The sequence below is a fragment of the Camelus dromedarius genome, chromosome X, assembly GCF_036321535.1.
Source record: "Camelus dromedarius isolate mCamDro1 chromosome X, mCamDro1.pat, whole genome shotgun sequence".
NCBI lineage: Eukaryota > Metazoa > Chordata > Mammalia > Artiodactyla > Camelidae > Camelus > Camelus dromedarius.
The window spans coordinates 82,436,397-82,453,440 of NC_087472.1; the positions used below are offsets into that span (position 1 = coordinate 82,436,397).

At 35.6% G+C, this 17,044-nt stretch overlaps 1 protein-coding gene across 15 annotated transcripts in view; it reads left to right on the forward strand.

Annotated features, from left to right (window-relative positions):
- CASK (calcium/calmodulin dependent serine protein kinase) overlaps positions 1-17,044 on the forward strand; it is a 314,683-nt gene that overhangs the window by 222,147 nt on the left and 75,492 nt on the right. For 10 of the 15 annotated variants that reach the window (XM_064483255.1, XM_064483254.1, XM_064483258.1 and 7 more), the window contains 3 exons: positions 3,815-3,914; positions 7,329-7,346; positions 15,616-15,737. In XM_064483255.1, coding sequence (XP_064339325.1) covers positions 3,815-3,914; positions 7,329-7,346; positions 15,616-15,737 — 240 coding nt within the window. The remainder of the gene's footprint in view (positions 1-3,814; positions 3,915-7,328; positions 7,347-15,615; positions 15,738-17,044) is intronic. The other 5 variants (XM_031445439.2, XM_031445440.2, XM_031445442.2 and 2 more) reach the window with 1 other exon arrangement.

The following is a 17,044-nucleotide window of genomic DNA, read 5'->3' on the forward strand; positions in this document are numbered from 1 at the left end:
CTAAAAACTGAAAACTGTTATTCTGGTATGAACAGTTACATAAATAATAATTGACATGATTTTGATCTTCCTATATTTTACAAAGTAATTCTATTAATTTCTGATTCTGAAATACAGAATTTATTACTTCCTAAGTTAGGAAGTCTAGTTTTTGAAAGTTATTATATACATTAAAAGACTATCTTTATAAAATACTTATACACAGACCCAAAAGGATTCCTCAGATACCTATTCCATGCAGTTGCTCTTGAATATAGCCATATCTACTACAAGTCTCATTTTTAATCTTCTTCAGAGAAGACAGCACAGACTCCTTTAGTCATATGTCCTGACTTAATTATGAAATTCCATGTTTTAGACTTGTGTTTAGATTATGCTTAAGTATCATAGGCTCTGCTGACTAAATTGAATAACTTGGGTTGTGACTGGATGGAGAGAGATGGGAGGTTCTGATTTACTCAATGATCTTACCTCATTGTCATCTAGGGCCTAGTTCTTACATGTAATCTACCCAAATCCTTGAACATTTCTACCTCCAAATGATTTTCTAGCCTTTTGGTCACCTCTGTTCAGCCTCAACCTCTCCAGATTCTCCACCCTTTGTAGGGCTTTGAGTTCAGGGTTCTAAAGCCTAGTAAGACGATCCTCTCTCAAATTCTTCTCACAATTGTATTTGTATGTCCCTGTGCTAGGTTTTGCTCCCTCAGTATATCACAAAATATTATGCCTTATCTTGCCACTTGGGTGCAAAGCCAATACCCTACATCTCATACTTGTGTGTTTTGTATTTAAACTCTTTGAAGTGTACCTCCCTGCCCTTGTGCCTGTCAAACTTCATGGAGATCAGTTAGAGGGCACCAGAAAGGGGATATTGGCTTTTGGCTCTGTCTTCAAGTCAGTGTTTCATCTGTGTTCAGCTCTCCTGTTCCTTAATAACTTTGTTGCTTCCTTAAGTGCATACAGTAGTTTAATTTAGCAGAAGTCTGAGCTAACCATTTTGTTTGTTCTCCACTTCCTTAAATGAGACACAGAATCATCTGGCAAGGAGCATTTCATTTTGATGTTTGACATATTAACTACAGTTATGATTGAACTTAATTACTTGTAGTTCCCTTTTTCTTTGGATTTAGAATCTGCCTTCTCCTTTCTAGGTTAATTTGCTTAGTAGAAAAATGCATCTTTATTTTTAATTATCTTAACAGGTTATGAATAGTCTTCTTAACTGAAAATTGTTTCGTTTCACTCTCAAAACTTACTAAAGTATATCTTCTAAACTAAAGTAGATAGAAAGCTTCTTTATCAAGGATTTAATAAACTGGGAACTTTGAAGAACTACTTGTATAAGCTCTGGTTTTATGTTTGTGTTATACCCACAGACTCTTCAATAGCAATAGTGTAGTGTAGTAGAGAGGTTGGCAAACTATAGTCTGGGAGCCAAAGCTCTCTCATAAGCACTTTACGCTTCCATAAATTAATACATCTATATTTCTGTTTTTATATGTAAAGTTTTATTGGAACACAGTGATGTACATTCATCTATATATTGTCTGGCTGCTTTCATGCTAAATGACAGAGTTGAATAGTTGTAACAGAGACCACATGCCTTGCAAGCCTGAAATATTTACTGTCTGGCCCTTTACAGAAAAAGATGTATGACTCCTGGTATAGTAAAAAACCTTTGAACTGGGGAGAGTAGTCAGAAGACCTCAATTCTGTCTACTCTTTCTTTTTTTGTGTGCAAGAAATATGAAATACTTTATTCTTCAGTACATCTGAATCACATATTACTGTCTACACTTGATTCTATCTCTAAGTTGGCAGCAACCTTCATAGGTTGCTAAGTTTCTGGACCTCAGTGTTCTCATCTGCAAAATGAGTCTCTTAGAATGAATCATCTCAAAGGGTGACTCTCAAACTCTAATAAAATTCTATAAATCCATAAACTCTTGTGGAACCTTTTTGTCATTTTACATAATAGCTTTGCATTGAATATCCTAACCATGTGCAGTAGCTGAGTTTAAAGAAATAAATAACCAAAACTGCTAGCCATAAGACAGATAAATTAGGAACTTGCTACTATTATCTCAAAAGAATTTACCTCTCAGGGCTCTTTTAAATAGAGCTTTCCTAGTATACATATTTCTAAATCTTTATTATAGTAGTAGCTAGAACGGGCCTTGAAACATGAAACTAACATATTAAGAACTTCATTTGGAAATGAAAATAAAGCATCTCTAAAATTTTAGTTTCAATGTGTGGGAAGCATATGATTTGATATATAAAATTCCATTCTCACCCAGCGTTTAGGGAACATGTGTAATATGTAAAGTGAAATAAGCTTCTACTGTAGAAAGAAGAACTCAACATTCAGTACTATTTTTTTCATCTTAGTAGCTGATGATAAAATTCTGCATAAGTAGTTCTCATGTGTTAACCCTGGACTTTTGGAAATCTAAAAAGTTGCCTGGAGTAATATCATCAAGATTACTTCTCTGTTTTTTTGGCTCTTCCCTTTCTGTAGTCTATCTCTTTTTTCAATTTATATTTGTAGAAGGAAACCCTAATATGGCCCCCCCCAAAAAAAATGACCCTTTTAGAAATATGTTTCTATTAATACAGTATTAGAATTGTTCATAATTATTAGTAATTTATTGTTATAATTGTTGATAATAGTTAATAAATACCTACATACACAAAATATTGATCTTTCTTTTCAGAAAAATCCAGGAGTTCAATGTTTAAAATTTAGACTTAGACTACTTTACATTTAGACCACTTTATTAGTGATTTGATACTGAGACTCCCTAAGTGGGCAGGTCTACCAGGAGCAGCGAAGGCTGTGCTCATGTTCTAGCTACATATTAGTAGGGTCGGTAATAAGTTGCATTTACAAAATGCTTTATAGTTTGCAAAGCACTTTCATAAACATTATGACTTTTGACAGTCACGTAAGGTATGTTGGTTTTAATATCCTCACTTTACACATGAGAAAACCTCAAGAGGTTAAATGACTAACTCAAGGAGGGTCATGCAGACAAAAACTGAACACAGCCAAGGAACACAGACCTATGCCTAATGGTCACATAATTGAACACTTTTACAAAATAACTTTTATCGTTCTTCTTGTTGCTGAAACAATAATTCCCAACCATTTTCTACCCAGCCATCCTAAGGGATGCCATGCACTCAGTATGACAGTGATTCTCAACCAGGAGTCAGCGAAGGCTATGCATGTGCTTTAAAAGAGTCGTATGAATTGGATTCAACTGTGTGACCTGTTTGAGAATTACTGTATAAGACTAACACATAGTCATTGTTAATAACAAAAAAGAAAAAAAAAGATTTTAAAAAGGAAAAATAACTCATATTCCTACTACCCAGGGATAATTAATACTATTAGCATTTTGATATATGTCTTTTATATCTATATTACCTTTTTTTAAAAAATGAGATCATACTATAGATTGTTTTTAAATCTTTTTTGTGTGTAATTCATCACAAGCATCTTTCCATTTCAGTAACATTCTTCTGCAGCATTGTTTTATGGTAACTGCAGATTATTCCATTGTCTAGTAGACGTTTGAATTCAAGGTAGAAGTGGTTTCATATACTTTTGCATTCCCCAGCACTCTTATTCTGGTATATGCATATGTGACTTATCTAAAGGAATCCAAAATTATTAAAAACCACCTCTCTTTTGGCTCTCCTCTCCTATATATTTGACTTTCTGATTAATTCTTAAATAACCATTGGTTAATTAACTTTTTGTATTTAGATGTTTGTTTTAATAATATGTTTCATCTCTTTACTTTAGGGGGCAGTACTAGCAGCTGTGTCAAGTCACAAATTCAACTCATTCTATGGGGATCCCCCTGAAGAGTTGCCAGATTTCTCTGAAGACCCTACCTCCTCAGGTAATTGAATCATTCATTCATTCACCAGTGTGAATCCTTTGGTGTCTACATCCTTTCTCTTCCATTATGAATGAACTTTTTCCATGAACCTAGTCAGATCCTCCAAGGGATTCTAAAGAAGTCTGTCAGCAGCCAAATTCCATCCACATGCGTCTGGTTCCTTTTCATTTTAATGCCGAAGTTGCTTTCCCCTACTGCTCCAAACCAGCATTTCACTTTTTTTTTAATACCTCAAAATACTTCTTCCCCTTTCCCCACTCCAGATTCAACATTGCACTTCATCCAATCCAACATTTGTAGTCAGGCTTTTTGAATCTGTCTGCTTACCTTCTACCTCAACAAAAACTTCTGATGTGAGATTTTCCCCATGTCAACCGTAGCAGATCGAACTTTGGGACAACACTGCTTTTAATTGAATCTTTTCAACATGAAGCTGTCTTGCGAATTGTCTCTTGAAACAATTTACAGGTTCTTCTCTTTTATAAAGCCTATAGCCCGTGTCTACAAGCATTCAAGAGAGAAGAACATAGAAGAATTACCTATTTGATGAAATGTATATAGGTACTCCTGGAAAAACACACTAGAGTTCACAAAATTACTTTATAAAATGCTCATATTTCAGTCTTACCTGTGAGGTATTCTCAAGGGTTACTTACTAAAAGTACATAGGCCCCATTTGTATGTACACATAAATGCATGTATGTGTGTTAAAGGTTTTAATTTTTTATTTATGTTTTTATTTAATTAACTCCTACATCATATGTCCTCTGGCCTCAGCTTTTCTTTCTTTAATTAGATTTACTCAGTATTTGTCATGTAGTTGACTTTGTGCTGGTGATTGCTCTTTGTACTCTTGGACTGGCTCATTCAATATTCATGTATTATCATTGGAACCAAGGCCCAGGGCCCTTCCTAAAGCATGAGTTGTTTGACCTTCACAGTTAGTAGCATAGGAAGAAGGGATGTGCTTATGCTTCTTGCATGTTGGAACTGTGAGCATTTGTCAGTATTTAGGCTTCTTGCCTCCCCTCCACATACACGCTCACACACACACACACACACACACACACACAGTTTCTTACAGATTGGTTTGTGCTTATACCTTGAGCAAAAGAACAGGATCAGATTTCCCATTCCAGCAGCTGCATAGTTCCTCATTTTGACCTTTGCCATTTGGGATGTGAATCTTCCTCTTTTGAGTGAAGGTGATTTCCAAAAACATACATGAATGGGAGTCCAAGGGAAGGACTCTGAGGAGAAGGACTTACTGTTTTCCTCTTGTGCTGACTTGGTAATTATCCAGGGCCCTTATTAGCACTTGAAAGGCCAGGCCGTAGTTAGGTCACAGATATGTTCCCCAGCGCCCCCTGTTGCCTCATGCCTGTCTTGTCTTCTTCCAGTCCATCTCATTCCTTCCATTTTGTCACTTTTTCTTGTTGTTAACAGGAACCTCTTTCCTCTGTCATCACAGTCAACCCTATCTAGGGCAACTGGATCTCGTAACGGTTTTATGTTGTCCTGTGACTACATGATATAGTCACATACTTGGAATATATTTAGAGATTTTAGGTCAAGATCTCTAATACCATTTTCATCTTTAGAAATGGGCCTAAGGAGCAGGATAGTCCTTGCAACAGCTTCATAGAGCTAATCTTTAATGTTACCTCTTAATATTTACCTCTGCTTAAACAAGAGTTTAATGAGCTCTTAAGTATTCCTTTCTGTAAAGAGCTGGATTTTTCTTTTAGGGAAAGGAATTGTCTATAGTTATACACGTACTTATTTTCTATTAAATACATTTGTATTACCCAATTTTTTTTGTTTTTTTCAGTACAATCTCTAAGTGGTATGGTTCAAATAGTTTCTGATACAGTACTTACTTTTTAAACAAAAAAGAAATTTCTTGCACTGTCTTACGGGTAGCCTGCAAGCCCTCAAATTAGTTGTTTGTAATTTTGCATTCCTTTTTGCTTCCCTTTCCTGCAGTCACACCCTATTTCTTCTTTTTTCTTTCTTCTAAAATTTCTGCATCTTAGTGATCTTTCAAGCAGTCTGTATCTTCATTTGATGTGTAAGATGTATCTACAATAGTTTAAAATGGTACTGTCCAGTTGCTACAAATAAAAGGTAGAATTATTATACAGTGTGCATGTCTCATTACCTACCCTAAATGAAGAGGAAATTTTTATATAGTCAGACGTCAATGACAGGAGAAATGTTTGGAAAAAATTCTATTTTCCTCAATTTCACATGGCAATCAGGAATTTTTCATAGGTTCCTAAAATCAGCTTTTAATACTAAGCCATTTAAAGGGAGGCATTGTCATTACTGTCAACATTATTTATCAGATGTCTACCTGCTGCAAATTCCCTTTTCTGCAACTAACAGGATTGGTTGTATGGTTAGTTGCTGAAAGCCTATTGTATTTTGTGTAGACTTGCATAAGAGGTTTCCACTTTCATAAATTAACACATCTATATTTTCATTTTTAAATGTATCTTTATTTTTAATATTTTCATTAATTTTCAAGCCTAAATTCTTCTCTGTTTAATTCTAGTTCTTTAATTCTGCGTCATTTATTTTAAGTTCCCACCATTATCGTTTCCACTGTCTTTCTGTTTAAATTTGTATAGGTTTGTTTTACAATACAAAACACAAAGCACTTCTCATCTTTACCTGAAAGTTCTTCCAAACCCATGTCAAAAAGAGAAAAACAATCATATAGCAGGTGCTCATAGGACAGGGGTGTGGGGGTGGGGAAGGAGGAGTTAGCGAGAGAACCAGTGTAATGTCACCAACTAACTGTCCTTTCTTGAGTTGGACTGGTTTTCATCCTTAAATAATGCCTTTTCTGTTCTTTCTATGAAATGATAATAAATGGTAGGTAATTAAAATTCTTTTCTTAATGACCTTGCTTGACAAAGTTAAAAGTTGGCAATCTTATTTTGGTCCCCTCAAATTCTATTCCAAATCACAATTTTAATTTAAAAAAAATAATTGAAAACGAATCTGTGTTCCAATTCGTCATCTAAAGAAGAGTCTAACTGTTTAAGGTATGCTGTTTACATTGTAAAATAATTGTTATGTAAGAGGTTTTTTTCCTATTTTGATTACTGAAATTAGTCCATTATACATTCTCTAGAATCTATTAAGTTTAATCTTAAGATAAACAATGTATTGTTGCTTTGTTACTTTATAACTCAAAGTGGAAATATTCTGTGCTCGTATTTCAAATCAAAGAAGTCAGAATCAGAACTCAGAGAGCGTGCTCACCAAACCCAAGGGCTCACTTTGGGCTCAGCTAAGAGACCATGCTTCTTGTGGCTCATCTGCTGGGCCCACCTGTGGCTTGATAACCTGCTTGCTCTAAAATCATACTGTTTGTTGTTTGTCCATATGCTGCCTTCCTCCTAGGACTTCTAGCAGCAGAAAGTAGGTATCCCTTTGTTTTCCTCTAAGGTTTCTCTTTTATGCAAAAGTGTTTGGCTTTGCATGGTTCATAATCAGCTTGACTTTTTCCTTGGCTGTTTGTGTCTAGATGTTTATTTATGAATTTTAACACTGCCTGACCTTACCGTGGAAATTTGTATATGTTGATTTGCTGAGGCATTGTTATACAAATAATATTAATTTCTTCTTTCGTAAGAGGAAAAAGAAGCAGTGTTAAAATTTTAAGTGCACTTAATATTACTTCACATCTGAATTTCAAGCACAAATACATTAATTTCTGTGGAAAAGATAACTATTTCATAATTTGCTTTCAAGAAAACTTTCAGGGTAAGTGAATGTTCCTTTAACAGTTACATAATCTATACAAACAGTTTATTATTCTCTGTTACTGAGTCTATTTTCAGTTTATTAATATGGAGGTGTGAAATAAACTCCTGGATTCTCTCTCTTCACAACTTCGACCATCAGAAAGAGCATTTATAAGGAGTAGTACAGCTAGATTTTAATTACAAAGGGATATAATTTGAGTATGTGACACTATTTAAAGTAAAAAGTATGTAAGAAATTACATACATGCAAATGAGTACAAGTAAAGCTAAGGCATTCTAAATGAGGTGGGTAGATTATATCAATGTCAGTGTTCTGGTTGTGATATTACACGATAGTGTTGTAAAATGTTACCAGTGGGGGAACTGAGCAAAGTGTACAAGGGATCTCTGTATTATTACTTACAACTGCATATAAATCTACGATTATCTCAATAATAATTTCAATTAAAACAATAGAAAAAAAGCCTTTACCCCAACATTGTGCTTACTGAGGGGAAAGTATATAAGAGACAAAGATAAACAGAAAATCTGGGTGCTTATAATTAAATTCATTGTCACACTTTCTTGCATTAGTGACTTATAGCTCAAATTGCAGCCAATTTAATATCAAAATCTCATATAAAAATCTCACTATATATTAGTTATCTGTTGCTCTGTAATGAATAACCTCAAAACAGCATTTATCATCTCACAGTTTCTGTTGGTCAGAAATCTGGACATGGCTTAGCTGAGTGCCCTGGCTTAAGGTCTCTCATGACATTGCATTCAAGGTGTCATCCAGAGCTGTGGTCTCACCTGAAGGCCCAAGTGTAGGGAGACTCCTCTTCCACGCTCACTCACATAGTTGTTGACAGGCTTCAGTTCCTCCCTGACTGTTGGGCCTCTCCACAGGGCTGCTCACGGCCTAGAAGTTCGCTTCACCCAGCACAGATGATCAAAGCAAGAGGGCAAAAGTGACAGAGGGTGCCCAAGATAGAAGCGACAGTCTTTATAACCTAATCTTGGAAGTGACACCCTATCACTTCTTCCCTATTCTGTTTGTTACAAGTGAGTTAATAAATCCAGCCTATACTCCAGGGAAGGGATTGATTATATAAGACAGTGAATACCAGGAGGCCAGGATCTTGGGGGCCATCTCAGAGGCTGCCCACTACCTACAAGTTAATGACCATTGAAATATAAGACTCTTCCCATTTGTAACTGCTTTTATTTCTCCTGATTTAGCACCTCTCTCTCTCTCTTTTTTTTTTTTTTTCATATCAGCAGACCTATCATGTCATTTGGGAATGAAAGCATCTTAGAGGTGTCAAGTAGTGCTTTTCCTTAGTTGTAAAGCCTTATATGAATGGGCACCTAACAACCAGCAGAATGTTATTTAAAGTACTTTGACAAATTTGTGCCCAGTGATGTTGCTATTTGGAAATATAGATTATTTTAACAAGCGTAATGGCATTAGAATTATGGTATGTATACTCTGACAGAATACATTTGCAGAGTTTACTTCTTTTAACTAATAAATGTTGAGTCATCTGTACTATAATCTATACAAAAAGAATCTAAAACATTTATCACCATGTGTAAGTTTTCATAACTTGAATTGGATATAGCACAGATGCTTAAGTCCAAAATCCAATTTTCATTACAGGATTCATTATTACTTATAACTTGACTGATAACCAGAATTTGCTTTCTACGATGGGAATAAAAGCTGTTGTCCAGGAGAGGGGGTAGGGGGGAGAGATTGCAAAGCGACAAGAAGGAACTTTTGTGGAGTGATGAAAATGTACACTTAAATTGAATTTTAATGTAATTCTGCCTTAATAAGCAGATTTTTCAATGCTATTGTGCTTGTGAGACAGGGCTTTGGGTGATATGAAAGCACGTGTACTGATTCAGTATTGTGTAAATTAGATGGCTAACGTAATAGGAAAGAGAGGTTATTGATAACTTTAGGAGAAACGAGACTAGATTCAGATGCTGAAATAGCTCAGTGATACTGGGTTTTGTAGCTAAACATATAATTTTTAAATAAGCACATAAAAATCTTTGTTACTGAAATAACTTCATACATGTGTGTATGCAGTTTATCAGATGTATGCAGTGTATACATTTATCAAAAATCATTGAATAGTACACTTAAGATTTGTGTATTTCCCTCTATGTAAATTTTACCTGGAGAGAGAAGTATTCACATCTATGCTAATACGTTTAGGGGTGAAGTATACTGATGTTGACCATTCTGCCACTTATTTTGAAATGAACAGAAAATAAGATGAATTGATGGGTGGATAGATAATGTGATAAGGCAAGAACTGTTCATTGTAGAATCTAGGTGGTGAGTGCAATTCTTTCAACTTTCCATGTTTGACATTTTTCATAGCAAAGCTAGAGGGAAATAGTTTTAAGACAGACTCAACCTACTGTGACACTGAGAACTTTCTAAACATTCTACTGTTTATTTTTCTGCCCTCCTTTCAGGTTATTTTTACTCAGTCAACTTTTTTATAAGACTTTTTCCACTCTTGTAATGAAATTGTTCTAGACTCAAAGTTTTATTGACCTTAAAAGTATATTCCTCTTTAAAGAAATAGACTCAGAAACATTTTTAAAACAGTTGACATATTTATGCTTTTTTGAGTAATATTTCATACCAGTAGCATAAAACTTTGTATCAGTGAAATTCTTAGAAAAAGTAGAAATGTTCAAATTTAAAATATATGGTTATCAGCCTAATTTTTAGATGTAAGCTGATTACCAAATGAATTATGCAAAAATTAAAGTAAAATACTATTCTGAAGGCAGGGCTTGATTACTTTCTAGTAAATTTATCATTGTGAAAGTTTGGACCAAGGCCTAAGAAAATAAATCTTATATGGTAAACAAAATTGAGATTAAAGAGAGAGTAAAAATTGTATATCATCTTATTACCAAATGCAGGTTGACTATTCAGGAGTGTTGCTGAGAGTAAAACATGGTTTCGGGAGGGGCCAGTCTGTAGTGGAAGGACCAGGTGTTAGAGACCTGGGTTCTAGGACTCCGTCTTCTGCTCATTGCTATGGCCCCAGGATCATTTAACCCCAATGAGCCTCTGCTTTTTCAAATATCAAAATACAAAAACACTTGTCTATAGAACAGGGTTATTGTGGAATCACATAAGACAAGAAGTATAAAAACACTTCGGAAATTATGAAGTGTTATACACATACAAGTATTAAAATAATTTTCATTTTGACTTTAAGGAAACAGCACTATAAAATTGTCTTCTGTGGTTACATGTTTCTCATTATAGTAGTTTATTTTCAGTTCTTCAGAATTTGCTCAGAAAAAAAAATTTAATCGAATATATTTTATTGTGTCTTTTCATACAAAGCACTCAGCAAAGTGCAGCCTGGAATACAAAAGTGAATATGATGCCTACAGTCCTACCATTAAATAAATCACCCTCTCTTGGTATTGAACTGCAGATATCAGTTGTACACATCTGTGACATGAGATGTGGTTCTCTGGTTGTACCCAAAGAAAGAAATAACAGAACTGGAGGAGGTGTCCGTAGAAGGTGTTAAAATCATCAAGGGTGAAAGAAGATTTTGAGGTCAGACCAAAAGTACGTGTTTTTTCAATATGAAAAGACAAAGGAGAAATGGAATAAAAACTAATTTTCATAGCTAGTTACAGAAACTTTAAATTAGGGGTACTTTTCAGAGCTTGACATAGGCAACTTGAGTACAGCTGTGGAAATGCTTCCTTTCATGATTGAAAACCTACAGAATTAATCACATTTGGGTACAAGATAAGACTATAAATCAGTTCAGAAAAGGTGACAGGTTCAAGGAAACTAAATAGACCTGTTAACCTGGTGGGTCTTGCCTACTAGAGACACAGGCTAATAGATGCCTTTGAGCTTCTCAGCAAAGCATCCACTGGGTCTGTCAGAGCAGATTAGACCCCAAGTGGGGGTGTTTAATTCCTGCTCATCCCCCTCTTCTCTCAGGCTGTCCCAGAGACTCCCTCTGCAGACTGTTTCTGTGCCACTTTATTTTCACCTCTTCTGTGCCATTTGCTGCAGGGTATAGTATGCCCGCTTCACGTACCAGCCTGAGAGCCCCTTCCTCAAGCCCAGGGCTCATTCGTGTTTTCCCTGAAGCCTCTGCCTCGCACCTGGCAAAAAGCAGGAACGTTTGATAAAGGTTTTGGTTATTGTCTGACCCAATAGGGTTCAAGTTCTTTTCTAACCTCCATATCTGTACATAAACCACACGTCGCTTCTGGTTGAAGGCTCCCCCTTTATTTCCTAGTCCAGCCAGTTAGTGTAGTAGGTCAGGAAGAGCATAGAATTCAGATCCAAACCCCCTGGAGTTGAGTCCTGCCTTTACCACTTCTAGTCGTGACCTTCCTTGACCTCTCTGAACCTCAATTCCATATCCATATCTGTTTCTCTTACTGTGTGGTCCTGAGGACTTACGTGTCTGGCACATAACAAACACTCAAGACTTGGGAGCTGACTATTACTGTTTCTTTAGTACTTAATTAATTCACTGCATACTTGTAGGTGTTATAAAAGGAATCAAATATAGACCTACCTTAAAGTCCTCACAGCACAGAAACAGAGTGAACAAGTGCACGCATAGGGTAACTCATGGAGAGTGCTGTTGGGGCAGGAATTGCACGGAGCTTCAGGAGTTCACAGACCAACAGATGATATGTCCCTTGTCTGGTACAACCACAATTGCTTCCCAGCGGTTAGATTTGCCATCTTAGTATTCGCTAGAAACAAGGTTGTTTTATTTTAATCTTATAGTATTAATAAACTGCTGTCTAGATTATATATCACATAAGCAATGCTGGATAGAGACAGTAGAGATAAAGTAGGATTCCACTAAGATAACTGAGTGAAAATGATAATTAGTTTTCTGTGCTATCTGTTGAATTTTTTTAATATAGAAAAAAACACATCTCATTAGTATTTTTGTTATTGCAGTTTCTTTTGGGGAGGGTAGGTAATTAGGTTTATTGATTTATTTTTTAATGGAGATACTGGAGATTGAATCCACGACCTCGTTCGTGCTAAGCATGTGCTCTACCACTGAGCTACACCCTCTCCCCGTATTGCAGTTTCTTAAATCCAGAAGTTTAGAACTAGATTTAGTAACTTTATAAATCTGGCATCATTTAATTCTACTGTTGGTAATGTTGCTGGGGTTAGGTGTTAAGTGGGATATTTGGGACTAATTTCTTCACATCATCTCTTGCTTTCCAAGGCTTTCAATAAGGGATGATGAGAGAGCTGGCTTTAAACTAATTTCCAGATTTTGTTCCTACTCAGAACAAAAAGTCCTGAGAAGAGCAGATAGAAGGAAGTGGATTAGGTTAATACCTTTTCAAGAACAGCAGGGGAAATGAGGACTGGTTTCTGCCTTGTACCTTTTTAATCTCACTTAATATCCACTTAATGTTTCCAGTGAAAGAATGCCAATAGCCTGGTAGGTGTAATTACTCACAATTTAAAAGTATCCACAGTCCCGTCAACAGATAAATGATCAAACTGTGCTGCATTCATGTCCTGCAATACTACTCAAGAATAAAAAGGATTAAACTATTGATACATACAACAACCTGGATGAATCTCCAGAGAATTGTGCTGAGTCAAAAAAGCCAGCCTCCAAAGGTTACATACTGTATTGTTTCATTTATAGAGCATCCTTGAAATAACAAAATTATGGAAATGGAGAACAGATTATAGTTGCCAGTGGTTAGGAGGAGGAAGGGTAGGAGTGAAATTATTGTAGCTATAAAAGGACAACGTGAAGGATCCTTGGGGTGATGGAAATATTCTGTAGCTTCTCTGTATCAATGTCAGTGTCCCATCTGTGATATATTACAGTTCTACAAGATGTTACCCTTGGGGGAAACTGGGTGAAGGGTACATGAGATCTTCCTGTGTTATTTCTTAAAACTGCATGTGAATCTATAATTATCTCAAAATAAAAAGTGAAATTTTAAAAAAATTAGCTACATAATTCCCATGTGGATAACCACTTGATTTGTGGCTTAAGCCCCAAATTTTTGACATAAATAATACTGCAAAAAAATCAGTTGCTTATGTAGCAACATTTTGTTTCCATTGTAGAAGCCTTGGAACATATGGACAAAAACAGAATGAAGTATAATTAGGAAAATAAACTTAACTACTATTAGCCTTTTGGTATATTTCATTCTTTGGGGGTTTTTTCTGAATTTGTATATATATATTTTTTTCAGTTATGATTGGGAATGTACAATTTATGTGGTTTTGTATTCTGCTTTCTCAAATTTTGTATCATGCAACTTTCTCTGTCTTTAAAATTCTTCAAAAACAAATTTCATCTGGCTATATATTCCATAATATGGATGCTCTATAATGTATGTAATCATTCTCTAATAATTAAATCTTTTTTCCATTTTATATGATAAATATCCTTATACATAAATCTTTTTCTGCATTACTTATTTTTTCCTTAATGTAGGTTTTTGTAAATGGAGCTGAATCATGAGCATTTTTAAAACTCTTTGATACATATATGTTACCAGATTGCTTTCTGTAAAAGTGGTACTAATTTACATTCTTACCAATAAGTGCATGTGAATGGATGAGATTCAAGACCAGAAGTAACTGGGAACCCTATAGAGTTCCAGAGCAGAAAGATTCAAGATTTTTATCTTCATATAAAGCAGGGTTTCTCTGCCTCAGCACTATTGACATTTTGGGCTACATAATTCTCTCTTGTTGAGGGGCTGTCTTTGGCATTGTAGGATGTTTAATGGGGTCCCAGGCTTCCACCCACTAGATGACAGTAGCACAATCCATCCCCCTACTCCAGCCACCACCAGAGTTGTGACAACCAAAAATGTCTCTAGACATTGCCAAATGTCCCTGGAAGGGAGGGGGGGAGCAGGGTGCCAAATTGCTGCTGGTTGAAAACTACAGATCCAGGACTTAGATATGCAATGATTAGGCACTTATTGTTAGAATATCTCTAACACTGTGTACACTATGTTCTGAAGCCTAGCCTCTCAGGGTTCTCTTTTTTGTCTGGCATATGTATGTGCATATTTCCTGCTGAGTAAAATAGGCTAGTCATTTTTTTAAGGCTAAGTGACTTTGTTACTACTCAGTATGTATCCTTCCCTGCTGATACCTCTCTGGGTTCCTGATTATTAGAGGAAATCTAAAGAAAATGACCATGCTACCATTTACTTTGCCCCACAAAAATGGTTTCCTCTAATACCTAATATGGTATTTGGAAGTGTCAGTCAGTATACTTACCCCTTCTCTCTGTCTTCTGAATAAAAAGGGACCAATAGACTGAGAACAACTTGGTTCCCTTGACTTAGTATGTAAAGGAAGGAGACAGAATGGATTGAGATTTTTTGCTAACTTAAGTTTAAGCCTGAAAAATCCTAAGAAGCCTGTTTTACACAGCGGGAGCTCCCAGTTGAAGGTTTGTCCCTCAGATCTACAGCTGGCTTTATCTTCCGTTCCTGATGGAATGCACCTGTGTTATTTCTGTAATATTTCAAAACGTCATGGGGTCATGCAACCCACACTCTCTTTCCGATGTATAATCTGCACCCAGATCTTCTAGTAGCTCAACTGTAGTTGATGAATTTCCTTAATTCAAGTAAGACAGTTTACTTTAAAATGGATTTGACCTTGAAATTCAGTTTACTGTGAAAACAGGAGCACACAAATACATTGTTCAGAACATAAACCCACTGCAGATACTCTATCCTTAAGTGATATGACACTCATTTAAGTCTATTTTTCAGTAAAGACATCAGCCTTTTCTGTTATGTTCTGTTAGTTAGCCATAGTTCTGAAGTGTAAGGCTAGTTTGACACTGACTTTCTCTACCAGCTGTTTCTTTTCTGTTTGTTCCCCTCAGGAGCAGTCTCACAGGTGCTGGATAGCCTGGAAGAAATTCACGCACTTACAGACTGCAGTGAAAAGGACTTAGATTTTCTACACAGTGTTTTCCAGGATCAGCATCTTCACACACTACTAGATGTAAGTGTTTCTTTTTATTAAGTTTTTTGGTAAACTGAGTATTTATCATAACTTTTTACTTTACATGAATATCCAAATGTCCATCATAGCAGTCCTTTTTCTGTTGTCTTAAGTCTGTGAGAAATGTGGGAAATCACCCGTCACTCATAACTGAAATAGAATATTGTACAGTTCAAATACAATATAGCCTAGCAAGTCACAGTGGAAAAAATTATATATTTTATATAAGAATCCATTGATCTCAGCTGTGATTACTACTCTTTATTGCTTTTAAACATTGTTTTAAGGGGAAGGGTAAAATTCAGTGGTAGAATGCATACCTAGCATGCACAACGTCCTGGTTCAATCCCCAGTAGCTCCATTAAAAATAAATAAACCTAATCCCCCCTCCCCCCCAAAAAAAAAATCAAACCAAAAAAAAGGTAATAAAGTAAACAATGTTTTAAAGCATTACACCTAAAGCATGAGTATAGGAGAGAGAAAAGTAAATAAGATATTGTACAATGGACTATATTTACACACATATTTCATATTTAACATTACTGGTTTTCATAGACTCGGTTTCTTCTCCTTAAAACGTTAGACTGTAGTCCCTCATTCAATATGACAGGCTCCACTGACAGCAGATTCGATACAAAGAAAAATCGGAAGCTGACAGTTCACGTCTGCCTTGATTTCAGTCAAATTTTAAGTAAAATACCTTTCTTAGAGAACTTGGTTAACTTCAGCAATGAAAGCTTTCTTAATACATATTAGTCTTTTTTACAAGAAAAATCTGTCCTTAATAAGAGAATGGTATTTACTCTGGAGTGCTTAGAACTTTTTGGTGCTAATTCTGATTAAGCCACCATATGATGCAGATTAAAGCAAAGTTTTCCAGAATGTATTCTACAGAACATTACTCTGGGAGATGGTGATGGATATTGCCATTCAGGAAGGGGGAGTAGATCTTAAATTTGTTGATTAATTTATTTATTGACCAAATAAGTTTGGGAAATGCTGCATTCTTTATTCCATTTATACAATAGTGTTTCTCAAATTCCTTTGGGCACAGAACTTTTATTCACAATCTTGTCGAATTGATAAAGACCAGTTTAGGAAAAGCTAAGAGTGTCACAGTGTGTTTCTGCTTCACACTAAGTGCAGTCATAGGTATGTAACAGTTGCTTCCATCCATAGACTTAGTCAAATCAAATTAATTATTATTTTAAAATTTTAATTTGGCTTTTTAATTTAGTGTATGTATTAATTCAGGACTAACTGCTACAGCATGAAATCCTAAAATTTGAGTGGCTCAACAGAATAGA